Genomic DNA, 12,737 nt, shown 5'->3' on the forward strand with positions numbered 1-12,737 from the left:
AGGCGGGCGCCATTATACCTTCGCCCTGTAAATATAACCTTCTTCATTAATACAAGCGGTCGCTTAGCTTAGAGCGTCAATGTTGCCGAGAAAAGAGACAGGTTGTCGAAGTTTTTCAACCTGGACTCATGAGAACATAAGAACATAAGAAATTGGAGCAGGAGTAGGCCATCTAGCCCCTCGAGCCTGCCCCGCCATTCAATAAGATCATGGCTGATCTGAAGTGGATCAGTTCCACTTACCCGCCTGATCCCCATAACCCCTAATTCCCTTACCGATCAGGAATCCAGCAATCCGTGATTTAAACATATTCAACGAGGTAGCCTCCACCACTTCAGTGGGCAGAGAATTCCAGAGATTCACCACCCTCTGAGAGAAGAAGTTCCTCCTCAACTCTATCCTAAACTGACCCCCCTTTATTTTGAGGCTGTGCCCTCTAGTTCTAGCTTCCTTTCTAAGTGGAAAGAATCTCTCCACCTCTACCCTATCCAGCCCCTTCATTATCTTATAGGTCTCTATGAGATCCCCCCTCAGCCTTCTAAATTCCAACGAGTACAACCCAATCTGCTCAGTCTCTCCTCATAATCAACACCCCTCATCTCTGGTATCAACCTGGTGAACCTTCTCTGCACTCCCTCCAAGGCCAATATATCCTTCCGCAAATAAGGGGACCGATACTGCACACAGTATTCCAGCTGCGGCCTCACCAATGCCCTGTACAGATGCAGCAAGACATCTCTGCTTTTATATTCCATCCCCCTTGCGATATAGGCCAACATCCCATTTGTCTTCTTGATCACCTGTTGCACCTGCAGACTGGGTTTTTGCGTCTCATGCACAAGGACCCCCAGGTCCCTCTGCACAGTAGCATGTTGCAATTTTTTTCCATTTAGATAATAATCCAATTTGCTTTTATTTCCTCCAAAGTGAATAACCTCGCATTTGTCAACGTTATACTCCATCTGCCAGATCCTCGTCAGGACAAGAATGCCAGATTTCCAACTCTTGCAACAATTCATATGACAGGGGAGCCAATGGCATGTTGACTCCGATTGGATGAAGCATTGCCCTGGGGGAAGCGACTTGTGGCTCCCCAACACCCGGATAATTTGAAAAAAAAGTGCAAGGCTTGGACATATTCCTTTTATTTGCAGAGAATGGATCACTGCGTGATAATGTATGTTATTTTGAGCATGTATACATGGGAGCCACATTACGAACGTGACTGCTTGTCTGAAATTGGTTGTTCATGTAGCTATTAGCGCACTCGGAATTGTTCAGTAAGTGCTGAAGTACTGAAGGAAGTAAGAAGCTATCACTTCTCGGCCTTTTGGCTAAGATCAAGAGTAGTATCGGCAGTCCTGCACTTGGTTGAAGTTGTGAGGTTACACTGAGGCTTCATTAGAAGCAATTTTTTAAAGCAGCATCTCGGCCTTTTGGCTCAGATCCAAATGAGGTCAAGCCTTGGCGGAGGTGCAATGCCTGATCCAATCAGCTTGGATCATGTAGATCAAGGCCAAGACAGGAAGAGGCTTGTCAGCTTGGATCGGGAATGTCTCATTCGTTGAGACTTTGATTTGGACTTCGATTGGGTTGAATTGGATATGAAGAAAAAACCTGTTAAAAAAACCCAAAAAACTACCTTCGTGCTAGGTTCGCTGGGTGGGATATTAATGTTAAAAGTTTATTTATTAGTGTCACAAGTAGGTTTACATTAACACTGCAATGAAGTTACTGTGAAATTCCCCTAGTCGCCACACTCCGGTGCCTGTTTGGGGTACAGTGAGGGAGAATTTAGCACCTAACCCGCACGTCTTTCAGACTGTGGGAGGAAACCGGAACACCCGGAGGAAACCCACGCAGACACGGGGAGAATGTGCAGACTCCACACAGACAGTGACCCAAGCTGGGAATCGAACCCACATCCCTGGCGCTGTGAGGCAGCAGTGCTAACCACTGTGCCACCCATGTGGTTTGCATGTCTGGCACGGGAGTCCTGCTATTTAGAAGACAGTCACGGAAGGGGAATATATCTCACCCTCCTGCTCGTGCCACTCCATGCCCAAGATGCCGTGCCCCCCCCCCCTTTGCCACCCACTTGCCATACGTACCGCGCTTCCCATGGTAGCGGTGGCCTCCTTCGCCCGTTCCACTTTGTCGCTCTTGGTGCTGATGGCAAAGGAGCGCGTGAGGTGAGAGACAAACTCTACGGACATCCCGACAGCCTGGGAGGAGGCAACAGATGACCGATTAGACCCCGACACTCAAAAGGGTTAATAGTCACACAAGTTTAAAAATCACACAGGCTGCTATGAGAAAGGTCTACTTATAAAAGTCATAGGGTCATCGAGGTTTACAGCATGGAAACAGGCCCTTCGGCCCAACTTGTCCATGCCGCCCCTTTTTTTTAAACCCCTAAGCTAATCCCAATTGCTCCCATTTGGCCCATATCCCTCTATACCCATCGTACCCATGTAACTGTCTAAATGCTTCTTAAAAGACAAAATTGTACCCACCTCTACTACTACCTCTGGCAGCTCGTTCCAGACACTCATCACCCTCTGTGTGAAAGAATGGCCCCTCTGGACCCTTTTGTATCTCTCCCCTCTCACCTTAAACCTATGCCCCTCTAGTTTTAGACTCCCCTACCTTTGGGAAAAGATGTTGACTATCTAGCTGATCTATGCCCCTCATTATTTTATAGACCTCTATAAGATCACCCCTCAGCCTCCGACGCTCCAGAGAAAAAAGTCCCAGTCTATTCAGCCTCTCCTTATAACTCAAACCATCGAGTCCCGGTAGCATTCGAGTAAATCTTTTCTGCACTCTTTCTAGTTTAATAATATCCTTTCTATAATAGGGTGACCAGAACTGTACACAGTATCCTCACAGATAAGTATCAAGGCCAGTAGTCTGAGAAAATTAATTAAATCGCACATCTGTAGCTGGAAAAAGGGTGTGATATACTGACAGGCACAAGCTGGGATAATGATTTGATTTCGATTTGATTTGATTTATTATTGCCACATGTATTAGCGTACAGTGAAAAGTATTGTTTCTTGGCACTATACAGACAACGCATACCATTCATAGAGAAGGAAAGGAGAGGGTGCAGAATGTAGTGTTACAGTCATAGCTAGGGTGAAGAGAAAGATCAACTTAATGCGAGGTAGGCCCGTTCAAAAGTCTGACAGCAGCAGGGAAGAAGCTGTTCTTGAGTCGGTTGACATGTGTATCAGGTTTTTGTATCTTTTTCCCGATGGAAGAAGGTGGAAGAGAGAATGTCCGGGGTGTGTGTGGGGTCCTTGATTATGCTGGCTGCTTTTCCCGAGGCAGCGGGAAGTGTAGACGGAGTCAATGGATGGGAGGCTGGATAACTTGTAACAACGATGGATTCATTGGAAAAAAATAACAAAGAGAAGTCCAGCACAGGAACAGGCCCTTCGGCCCTCCAAGTCTGTGCTGATCATGATACCCGAACTAAACTATAAAAAACCTTCTTGCCCTTACTCGGTCCGTATCCCTCTATTCCCTCCCTATTCATGGACCCATCCAGATGCCTCTTAAATGTTGCTAACGTGCCTGCTTCCACCACCTCCTCTGGCAGCGGGTTCCAGGCACCCATCACTCTCTGTGTGAAAAACCTCCCCCGCACATCTCCCTTAAACTTTCCCCCTCTCACCTTGAACCTGTGCCCCCTTGTAATTGACACTTCCACCCTGGGGGAAAAGCCTCTGACTATCCACCCTGTCTGTGCCTCTCATCATTTTGTAGACCTCTATCAGGTCTCCCCTCAACCTCCGTCTTTCCAGTGAAAACAATCCCAGTTTATTCAACCTCTCCTCATAGCCGACACCCTCGAGACCAGGCAACATCCTGGTGAACCTTCTTCCCACTCTCTCCAAAGCTTCCACGTCCTTCTGGTAGTGCGGTGACCAGAACTGCACGCAATACTCCAAATGTGGCCTAACCGAGGTTTCATATAGCTGCAACATGATTTCCCAACTCTTGTACTCAATGCCCCGGCTGATGAAGGCAAACACGCCATACGCCTTCTTAATCACCTTGGCCACCTGTGTTGCCACTTTTAGGGAACTGTATATCATAATTGAGCAAGTGTAAGGTGATTGTGATTGGTTTTAATACCTGAATGATGTAACCTTAATCAATAATTAAATATAGGTACACAGGTCACTGAAAGTGGCAATGCAGGTGGAGAAGGTAGTCAAGAAGGCATACGGCATGCTTGCCTTCATCGGCCGGGGCATTGAGTTTAAAAATTGACAAGTCATGTTGCAGCTTTATAGAACCTAAGTTAGGCCGCACTTGGAATATAGTGTTCAATCCTGGTCGCCACACTACCAGGAGTATGTGGAGGCTTTGGAGAGGGTACAGAAAAGATTTACCAGGATGTTGCCTCTGTATGGAGGGCATTAGCTATGAGGAGAGTTTGGAAAAAATCCGGTTTGTTCTCATTGGAATGACAGAGGTTGAGGGGCGACCTGGTAGAAGTCTACAAGATTATGAGAGGCATGGACAGAGTGGATAGTCAGAAGCTTTTTCCCAGGGTGGAAGAATCAATTACTAGGGGGCACAGGTTTAAGGTGCGAGGGGCAATGTTTAAAGGAGATGTACGAGGCAGGTATTTTACACGGAGGGTGGTGGGTGTCTGGAACTCGCTGCTGGGGGAAGGAGTGGAAGCAGATACGATAGTGACTTTTAAGGGGCGTCTGGACAAATACATGAATAGGATGGGAATAGAGGGATATGGTCCCTGGGAGGGTAGGGGGTTTTAGTTCAGTCGGGTAGCATGGTCGGTGCAGGCGTGGAGGGCCGAAGGGCCTGTTCCTGTGCTGTAATTTTCTTTGTTCTTTGTTCTTTGTTAATAACTCTGAATGGATAGAGATAACTCCTATACTCTGATTGGTATCTGCTAATTACTTGTAATTGAATTTGAAACTATAATTGCGTGTGTATCCCTGAATACTGCACTCTGGCTAGTTACAGAATGTGAGTGGCGACGTTCCAGGTTCAGAGTTATGTAGCTTTCATTGAAATGGCTGTTTAAGAGAACTCCGTGACTTGGTCTGGTTACTTGCAGGGCAAAGTTGTAATCAATTAAAAGGGTGACGTCAAAGCTGGCAACAATGCTGAAGGTGGGCGCTGGGTTGACGCCAACCGTGTGCCCCCAACGTCAAACCCTGCAGTGCCGGCGGTGCCCACAGAGCACGGGCAAAAGTAACCGGAACCCACTTGAGCCAGAAACGCGATTGTGGCCGGATTGGAGATGGGAAAATGCGGAGGCAGCACAAGGTTAGCCATTTACTAGCCAAGTCGGATATGCCAAGTGGGCAAGTTACATCTGTAAAATTGCATAGGATTCCTGGCAAAAAAAGGTAATGGTGCCAACTCCAATGGAAATGAATATTGTCAGCACATTTGGTAACGGGGTAATTAAGTATAGATTAAGATAATGTTACTCTGATTTCCCAAGCCCCTGGCTTGTTTAGGCTCGAAGCCTCCCCAAAAAGCCCCACACATTTTCCTCCATTTTTCGAAGATTATGTTTATCTATGGTGTATAAATTGGACTCAGTTTGAAATCTTGAGAAGGTTGTCCAATTTACCACATCGGTTGCAGGGATGAGGGGACTTTAGCTCGAAGGTGAGGTTGGAGACATTGTTCTTCTTGCAGCGACGGAGATTAAGGGGGATACTTGATGGAGGTGTACGAGATTGTCGACAGGTTATGATAAGGTCAACAACGATACGCTGCTCCCAGGGCGGCATGGTGGCACAGTGGGTTAGCACTGCTGCCTCACAGCGCCAGGGACCCGGGTTCGATTCCCGGCTTGGGTCACTGTCTGTGTGGAGTCTGCATGTTCTCCCCGTGTCTGCATGGGTTTCCTCCGGGTGCTCCAGTTTCCTCCCACACTCCAAAGATGTGTGGGTTAGGTGGATTGGCCGTGATAAATTGCCCCTTAGTGTCCAAAGATGTGCGGGTTAGGTGGATTGGCCATGCTAAATTGCCCCTTAGTGTCCAAAGATGTGCAGGTTAGGGGGATTGGCCATGCTAAATTGCCCCTTAGTGTCCAAAGATGTGCAGGTTAGATGAATTGGCCATGCTAAATTGCCCCTTAGTGTCCAAAGACGTGCAGGTTAGGTGGATTGGCCATGCTAAATTGCCCCTTAGTGTCCAAAGATATGCAGGTTAGGGGGGATTGGCCATGCTAAATTGCCCCTTAGTGTCCAAAGATGCACCGGTAAGTGGAATTGGCCATGCTAAATTGTCAGTAGTGTCCAAAGGTGTGTAGGATAGGTGGATTGGCCATGCTAAATTGTCCCTTAATGTCCAAAGATGTGTAGGTTAGGTGGATTGGCCATGCTAAATTGTCCCTTAGTATCCAAAGATGCGCCAGTTAGGGGGATTGGCCATGCTAAATTGTCCCTCAGTGTCCAAAGATGTGTACGTTAGGTGGATTGGCCATGCTAAATTGCCCCTTAATGTCCAAAGGTGTGTAGGTTAGGTGAATTGGCCAAGCTAAAGTGACCCTTAGTATCCAAAGATGCGCCAGTTAGGGGGATTGGCCATGCTAAATTGCCCTTTAATGTCCAATGATGTGCAGGTTCGGTGGATTGGCCGTGGTAAATTGTCCCTTAATGTCCAAAGGTATGTAGGTTAGGTGGATTGGCCATGCTAAATTGTCCCTTAGTGTTCAAAGATGCACCGGTAAGTGGAATCGGCCATGCTAAATTGTCTGTAGTGTCCAAAGGTGTGTAGGTTAGGGGGATTAGCTGGGTAAATACATGGGGTTAAGAGGGTAGGGCCTGTCAGAAAGTCGGTGCAGACCCGATGGGCTGAATGGCCTCCGTCTGCAGTGTAGGGATTCTATGATGAGTGTGAGGACAAGGATTAGAGGGGACCCAGATTGTAAGATTGTGGGTCGCAGATACAGTGGGGGGCGGATCACAGAATCCTACAGTGCAGAAGAGGCCCTTCAGCCCATCGAGTTAGCACCGACGCATGAGAGGAATTGTGTGAAGAATGATGTCACCCAGCGAGCGGGAATGAACTGCAACTCGCTGCCTACGAGGGTGGTGGAAGCGGGGACGATGGATGATTTCCAAAGGAGATTGGATGGGGAATTGAGGGGAATAAATTTGCCGGGATGCGGGGATAGAATAAGGGATAGGGATTGGGACTGATTGATTGGCAGAGAGCTAGCATGGGTTCGATGGGCCGAATGGGCAGGAGGGGTTGAGGAGGCAGTCTTGGAGTCTGACCGTGACAAGGTTGATGAGGGACACCGCATTGAAGTCGATCCCCCACAGCGTCATCACTCCCACTGTGTCCACAATGATCATAACAATCGTTACAAGGTTCAGAATTCCCGACCGAATGTCCATTCCCAGCAGGATGCAGCAGACCACAAAGGTCGGGATCAGGCATAATCCGATATTGAAAATCCCCTCCTTCACCACAGTCAGGTACTGTTCGTAATACACGTAGGTGATCCTGCAAGAGACATAATGTTCAGTGCCTGCCATAGAATCCCTACTGTGCAGAAGAGGCCATTCGGCCCATCAAGCCTGCTCCGGCAGCAATCCCACCCAGTTCCTATCCCCATGTATTTACCCTGCGAATCCCCCTGACACTAAGGAACAATTTAGCATGGCCAATCCACCTAACCCGCACATCTTTGGACACTAGGGGGCAATTTACCATGGCCAATCCACCTAACCTGCACATCTTTGGACACTAAGGGGCAATTTAGCATGGCCAATCCACCTAACCCGCACATCTTTGGACACTAAGGGGCAATTTAGCATGGCCAATCCACCTAACCTGCACATCTTTGGACACTAGGGGGCAATTTAGCATGGCCAATCCACCTAACCTGCACATCTTTGGACACTAGGGGGCAATTTAGCATGGCCAATCCACCTAACACGCACATCTTTGGACACTAGGGGGCAATTTAGCATGGTCAATCCCCCTAACCCGCACAGCTTTGAACACTAAGGGACAATTTAGCATGGCCAATCCACCTAACACGCACATCTTTGTACTGTGGGAGGAAACCGGAGCACCCGGAGGAAACCCACGCAGACACGGGGAGAACGTGCAGCTTCCGCACAAACAGTGACCCAAACTGGGAATTGAACCCGGGTCCCTGGCGCTTTGAGGCAGCAGCGCTAACCACTGTGACACCGTGCCGCTGTGCCATCCCACCATCAAGGCACAAGTCAGGAGTGTGATGGAATACTCCCCACTTGCCTGGATGGGTGCGGCTCCAACAACACTCAAGAAGCTCGACACCATCCAGGACAAAGCAGCCCCGCTTGATTGGCACCCCATCCACAAACACTCACTCCCTCCACCACCGATGCTCAGTAGCAGCAGTGTGTACCATCTACAAGATGCACTGCAGCAACTCATCCTTAGACAGCACCTTCCAAACCCACAACCTCTCCCATCTAGAAGGACAAGGGCAGCAGACACATGGGGAACACCACCACCTGCAAGTTCCCCTCTGAGCCACTCACCATCCTGACTTGGAAATATATCGGCTGTTCCTTCACTGTCGCTGGGTCAAAATCATGGAATTCCTTCCCTAACAGCACAGTGGGTATACCTACACCACATGGATTGACTGATGTCCAATAACAATCCCGAAACTCCCTCCCTAACAGCACTGTGGGTGTACCTACACCACACGGACTGACTGATGTCCAATAACAATCCTGGAACTCCCTCCCTAACAGCACTGTGGGTGTACCTACACCACAGGGACTGACTGATGTCCAATAACAATCCTGGAACTCCCTCCCTAACAGCACTGTGGGTGTACCTACACCACAGGGACTGACTGATGTCCAATAACAATCCTGGAACTCCCTCCCTAACAGCACTGTGGGTGTACCTACACCACAGGGACTGCAGCGGGTTCAAGATGGTGGCTCACCCACCACCTTCTCAAGGGGCAACTAAGGATGGGCAATAAATGTTGGACCTCGCCTGCGATGCCCAGATCTCTTGAAGGATTATACAGCCCTACTAAGGACTGAAGTCAAGGGTGGCACTGCAGTTAGCACTGCTAACTGGTGGCACGGTAGCACAGTGGTTAGCACTGCTGCTTCACAGCTCCAGGGACCTGGGTTCAATTCCTGGCTCGGGTCACTGTCTGTGTGGAGTTTGCACATTCTCCTCGTGTCTGCGTGGGTTTCCTCCGGGTGCTCCGGTTTCCTCCCACACTCCAAAGATGTGCGGGTTAGGGGGATTGGCCGTGCTAAAATTGCCCCTTAGTGTTTTGAGATGCGTAGGTTAGAGGGATTAGCGGGTAAAGGTATGTAGGATATGGGGGCAGGGCCTGGGTGGGATTGTGGTCGGTGCAGACTCGATGGGCCGAATGGCCTCTTCCTGCACTGTAGGGTTTCTATGATTTCTATGCTGCCTCACAGCGCCAGTGATCCGGGTTCAGATTCCGGACTTGATTGACTGTTTGTGTGGGCTTCCTCCGGGTACTCCGGTTTCCTCCCACACTCCCAAAGATGTGCAGGTTAGGTGGATGGCCATGCTAAATTGTCCCTTAGTGTCTAAAGATGTTCAGGTAAGGTGGATTGGCTGTGCTAAATTGCCCCTTAGTGTCTAAAGATGTTCGGGTTAGGTGGATTGGCCATGCTAAATTGCCCCTTAGTGTCTAAAGATGTGCAGGGTAGGTGGATTGGCCATGCTAAATTGCCCCTTAGTGTCTAAAGATGTTCGGGTTAGGTGGATTGGCCATGCTAAATTGCCCCTTAGTGTCTAAAGATGTGCAGGGTAGGTGGATTGGCCATGCTAAATTGTCCCTTAGTGTCCAAAGATGTGCAGGTTAGACGGATTGGCCATGGGAAATGTGTGGGGTTACGGGAATGGGGTGGGGGAGAGAGCCTGGATATGATACTCTGTCAGAGAGTTGGTGCAGACCTGTTTGGCCAAATGGCCTCTTCCGCACTGTTGGGATTCTATAACTTTCTGAAGTGGCCAGGGCATACTTTATAACTGAGGCATGTGGAGTGGTAAGAGATCTAAGATAAATGCAGTCAATTGGAAATGGTGTTTAGCGTGTGTGCTCATGGTAACCTTCTTACAAAATGGAAACAGGGACCTTAAAAAATCAATTCCCCCTTCCTGGGGAAGCCAGCACTCTGTGCAGAGTGGAATGCCCAGGCTAGAAGCTTTTGTACATTTTCTACCTCCTATCTATGCAACGATGACACTAGTGCCATGCGTATGACAGGAGTTACTCCCAATCCTTCAAAATGTCTGCTCCACCCTTCAGCCGCGGCCTCTTGCTCACTTCTGCAGCGTCTGCACTTTACTCAGAGTCCACACCCAGGCTAGACTAGTCAAGCTCAGCGAGCATCGATGCACAGACACACTCAATCAAATGCAGAGCGATTCAACACTCACACCTGCCTGGTAAATTGGAGGGTGGCGCTTTGATTAAAAAAAACGCCCTCTTGGCGAAGCGAACACTTTCCGTCTTCAACGTAAACTTACGTGTAGGGGAAGACCTCGAAGTTTGGGTCCGTTCCGGGGACTTGCCTCAAGGTGGCAGTGATGTTGGCCGCGAGCTCACGGGCCATTTTCAGAGCGGCGGTGTACTCCTGGGAATTTTTCAGAGGCGTGTGATAGGCCATGAACCTGGAGGCTGGTCATAAACACAGGTCACACTGAGGTGATTCCCGATTAAGGTCAGCAACGAGACGCAGCCCACATCACCGCCCCGTCGAATAACAATCCTGGAGTTCCAGGATTGTTATTGGACATCAGTCAGTCCGTGTGGTGTAGGTACACCCACAGTGCTGTTAGGGAGGGTGTTCCAGGATTGTTATTGGACATCAGTCAGTCCGTGTGGTGTAGGTACACCCACAGTGCTGTTAGGGAGGGAGTTCCAGGATTGTTATTGGACATCAGTCAGCCTGTGTGGTGTAGGTACACCCACAGTGCTGTGAGGGAGGGAGTTCCAGGATTGTTATTGGACATCAGTCAGTCCGTGTGGTGTAGGTACACCCACAGTGCTGTTAGGGAGGGAGTTCCAGGATTGTTATTGGACATCAGTCAGTCCCTGTGGTGTAGGTACACCCACAGTGCTGTTAGGGAGGGAGTTCCAGGATTGTTATTGGACATCAGTCAGTCCGTGTGGTGTAGGTACACCCACAGTGCTGTTAGGGAGGGAGTTCCAGGATTGTTATTGGATATCGGTCAGTCCGTGTGGTGTAGGTACACCCACAGTGCTGTTAGGGAGGGTGTTCCAGGATTGTTATTGGACATCAGTCAGTCCGTGTGGTGTAGGTACACCCACAGTGCTGTTAGGGAGGGCGTTCCAGGATTGTTATTGGACATCAGTCAGTCCGTGTGGTGTAGGTACACCCACAGTGCTGTGAGGGAGGGAGTTCCAGGATTGTTATTGGACACCAGTCAGTCCCTGTGGTGTAGGTACACCCACAGTGCTGTTAGGGAGGGAGTTCCAGGATTGTTATTGGACATCAGTCAGCCTGTGTGATGTAGGTGCACCCACAGTGCTGTTAGGGAGGGAGTTCCAGGATTGTTGTTGGACATCAGTCAGTCCGTGTGGTGTAGGTACACCCACAGTGCTGTTAGGGAGGAGTTCCAGGATTGTTATTGGACATCAGTCAGTCCGTGTGGTGTAGGTACACCCACAGTGCTGTTAGGGAGGGAGTTCCAGGATTGTTATTGGACATCAGTCAGTCCGTGTGGTGTAGGTACACCCACAGTGCTGTTAGGGAGGGAGTTCCAGGATTGTTATTGGACATCAGTCAGTCCGTGTGGTGTAGGTACACCCACAGTGCTGTTAGGGAGGGAGTTCCAGGATTGTTATTGGACATCAGTCAGTCCCTGTGGTGTAGGTACACCCACAGTGCTGTTAGGGAGGGAGTTCCAGGATTGTTATTGGACATCAGTCAGTCCGTGTGGTGTAGGTACACCCACAGTGCTGTTAGGGAGGGTGTTCCAGGATTGTTATTGGACATCAGTCAGTCCGTGTGGTGTAGGTACACCCACTGTGCTGTTAGGGAGGGAATTCCAGGATTGTTATTGGACATCAGTCAGTCCGTGTGGTGTAGGTACACCCACAGTGCTGTTAGGGAGGGAGTTCCAGGATTTTGACCCAGCGACAGTGAAGGAACAGCCGATATATTTCCAAGTCAGGATGGTGAGTGGCTCGGAGGGGAACTTGCAGGTGGTGGTGTTCCCCATGTATCTGCTGCCCTTGTCCTTCTAGATTGTAGAGGTCGTGGGTTTGGAAGGTGCTGTCTAAGGATGAGTTGCTGCAGTGCATCTTGTAGATGGTACACACTGCTGCTACTGAGCGTCGGTGGTGGAGGGAGTGAGTGTTTGTGGATGGGGTGCCAATCAAGCGGGGCTGCTTTGTCCTGGATGGTGTCGAGCTTCTTGAGTGTTGTTGGAGCCGCACCCATCCAGGCAAGGGGGGAGTATTCCATCACACTCCTGACTTGTGCCTTGTAGATGGGGGACAGGCTTTGGGGGAGTCAGGAGGTGAGTTACTCTCCGCAGGATTCCCAGCCTCTGACATGCTCTGGGAGCCACAGTGTTTATATGGCTGGGTCCAGCTCAGTTTCTGGTCAATGGGAACCCCCAGGGTGTTGACAGTGGGGAGATTCAGCAATGGCAATGCCTTTGAACATCAAGGGGCGATGGTTAGAGTGTCTCTT

At 49.5% G+C, this 12,737-nt stretch overlaps 1 protein-coding gene and 1 pseudogene across 1 annotated transcript in view; one reads left to right on the forward strand and one right to left on the reverse strand.

Moving 5' to 3' along the window:
* The window catches only part of npc1l1 (NPC1-like 1), a 62,527-nt gene that overhangs the window by 2,406 nt on the left and 47,384 nt on the right, over positions 1-12,737 (reverse strand). Inside the window, exons 15-17 of the mRNA XM_078205151.1 lie at positions 10,543-10,693; positions 7,284-7,515; positions 2,112-2,225 (exon numbers count right to left, since the gene is read on the reverse strand). Coding sequence (XP_078061277.1) covers positions 2,112-2,225; positions 7,284-7,515; positions 10,543-10,693 — 497 coding nt within the window. The remainder of the gene's footprint in view (positions 1-2,111; positions 2,226-7,283; positions 7,516-10,542; positions 10,694-12,737) is intronic.
* Positions 1,315-1,466, forward strand: LOC144487094 (U2 spliceosomal RNA; annotated as a pseudogene).

Source organism: Mustelus asterias, unplaced genomic scaffold (genome assembly GCF_964213995.1).
Source record: "Mustelus asterias unplaced genomic scaffold, sMusAst1.hap1.1 HAP1_SCAFFOLD_587, whole genome shotgun sequence".
Lineage (NCBI taxonomy): Eukaryota > Metazoa > Chordata > Chondrichthyes > Carcharhiniformes > Triakidae > Mustelus > Mustelus asterias.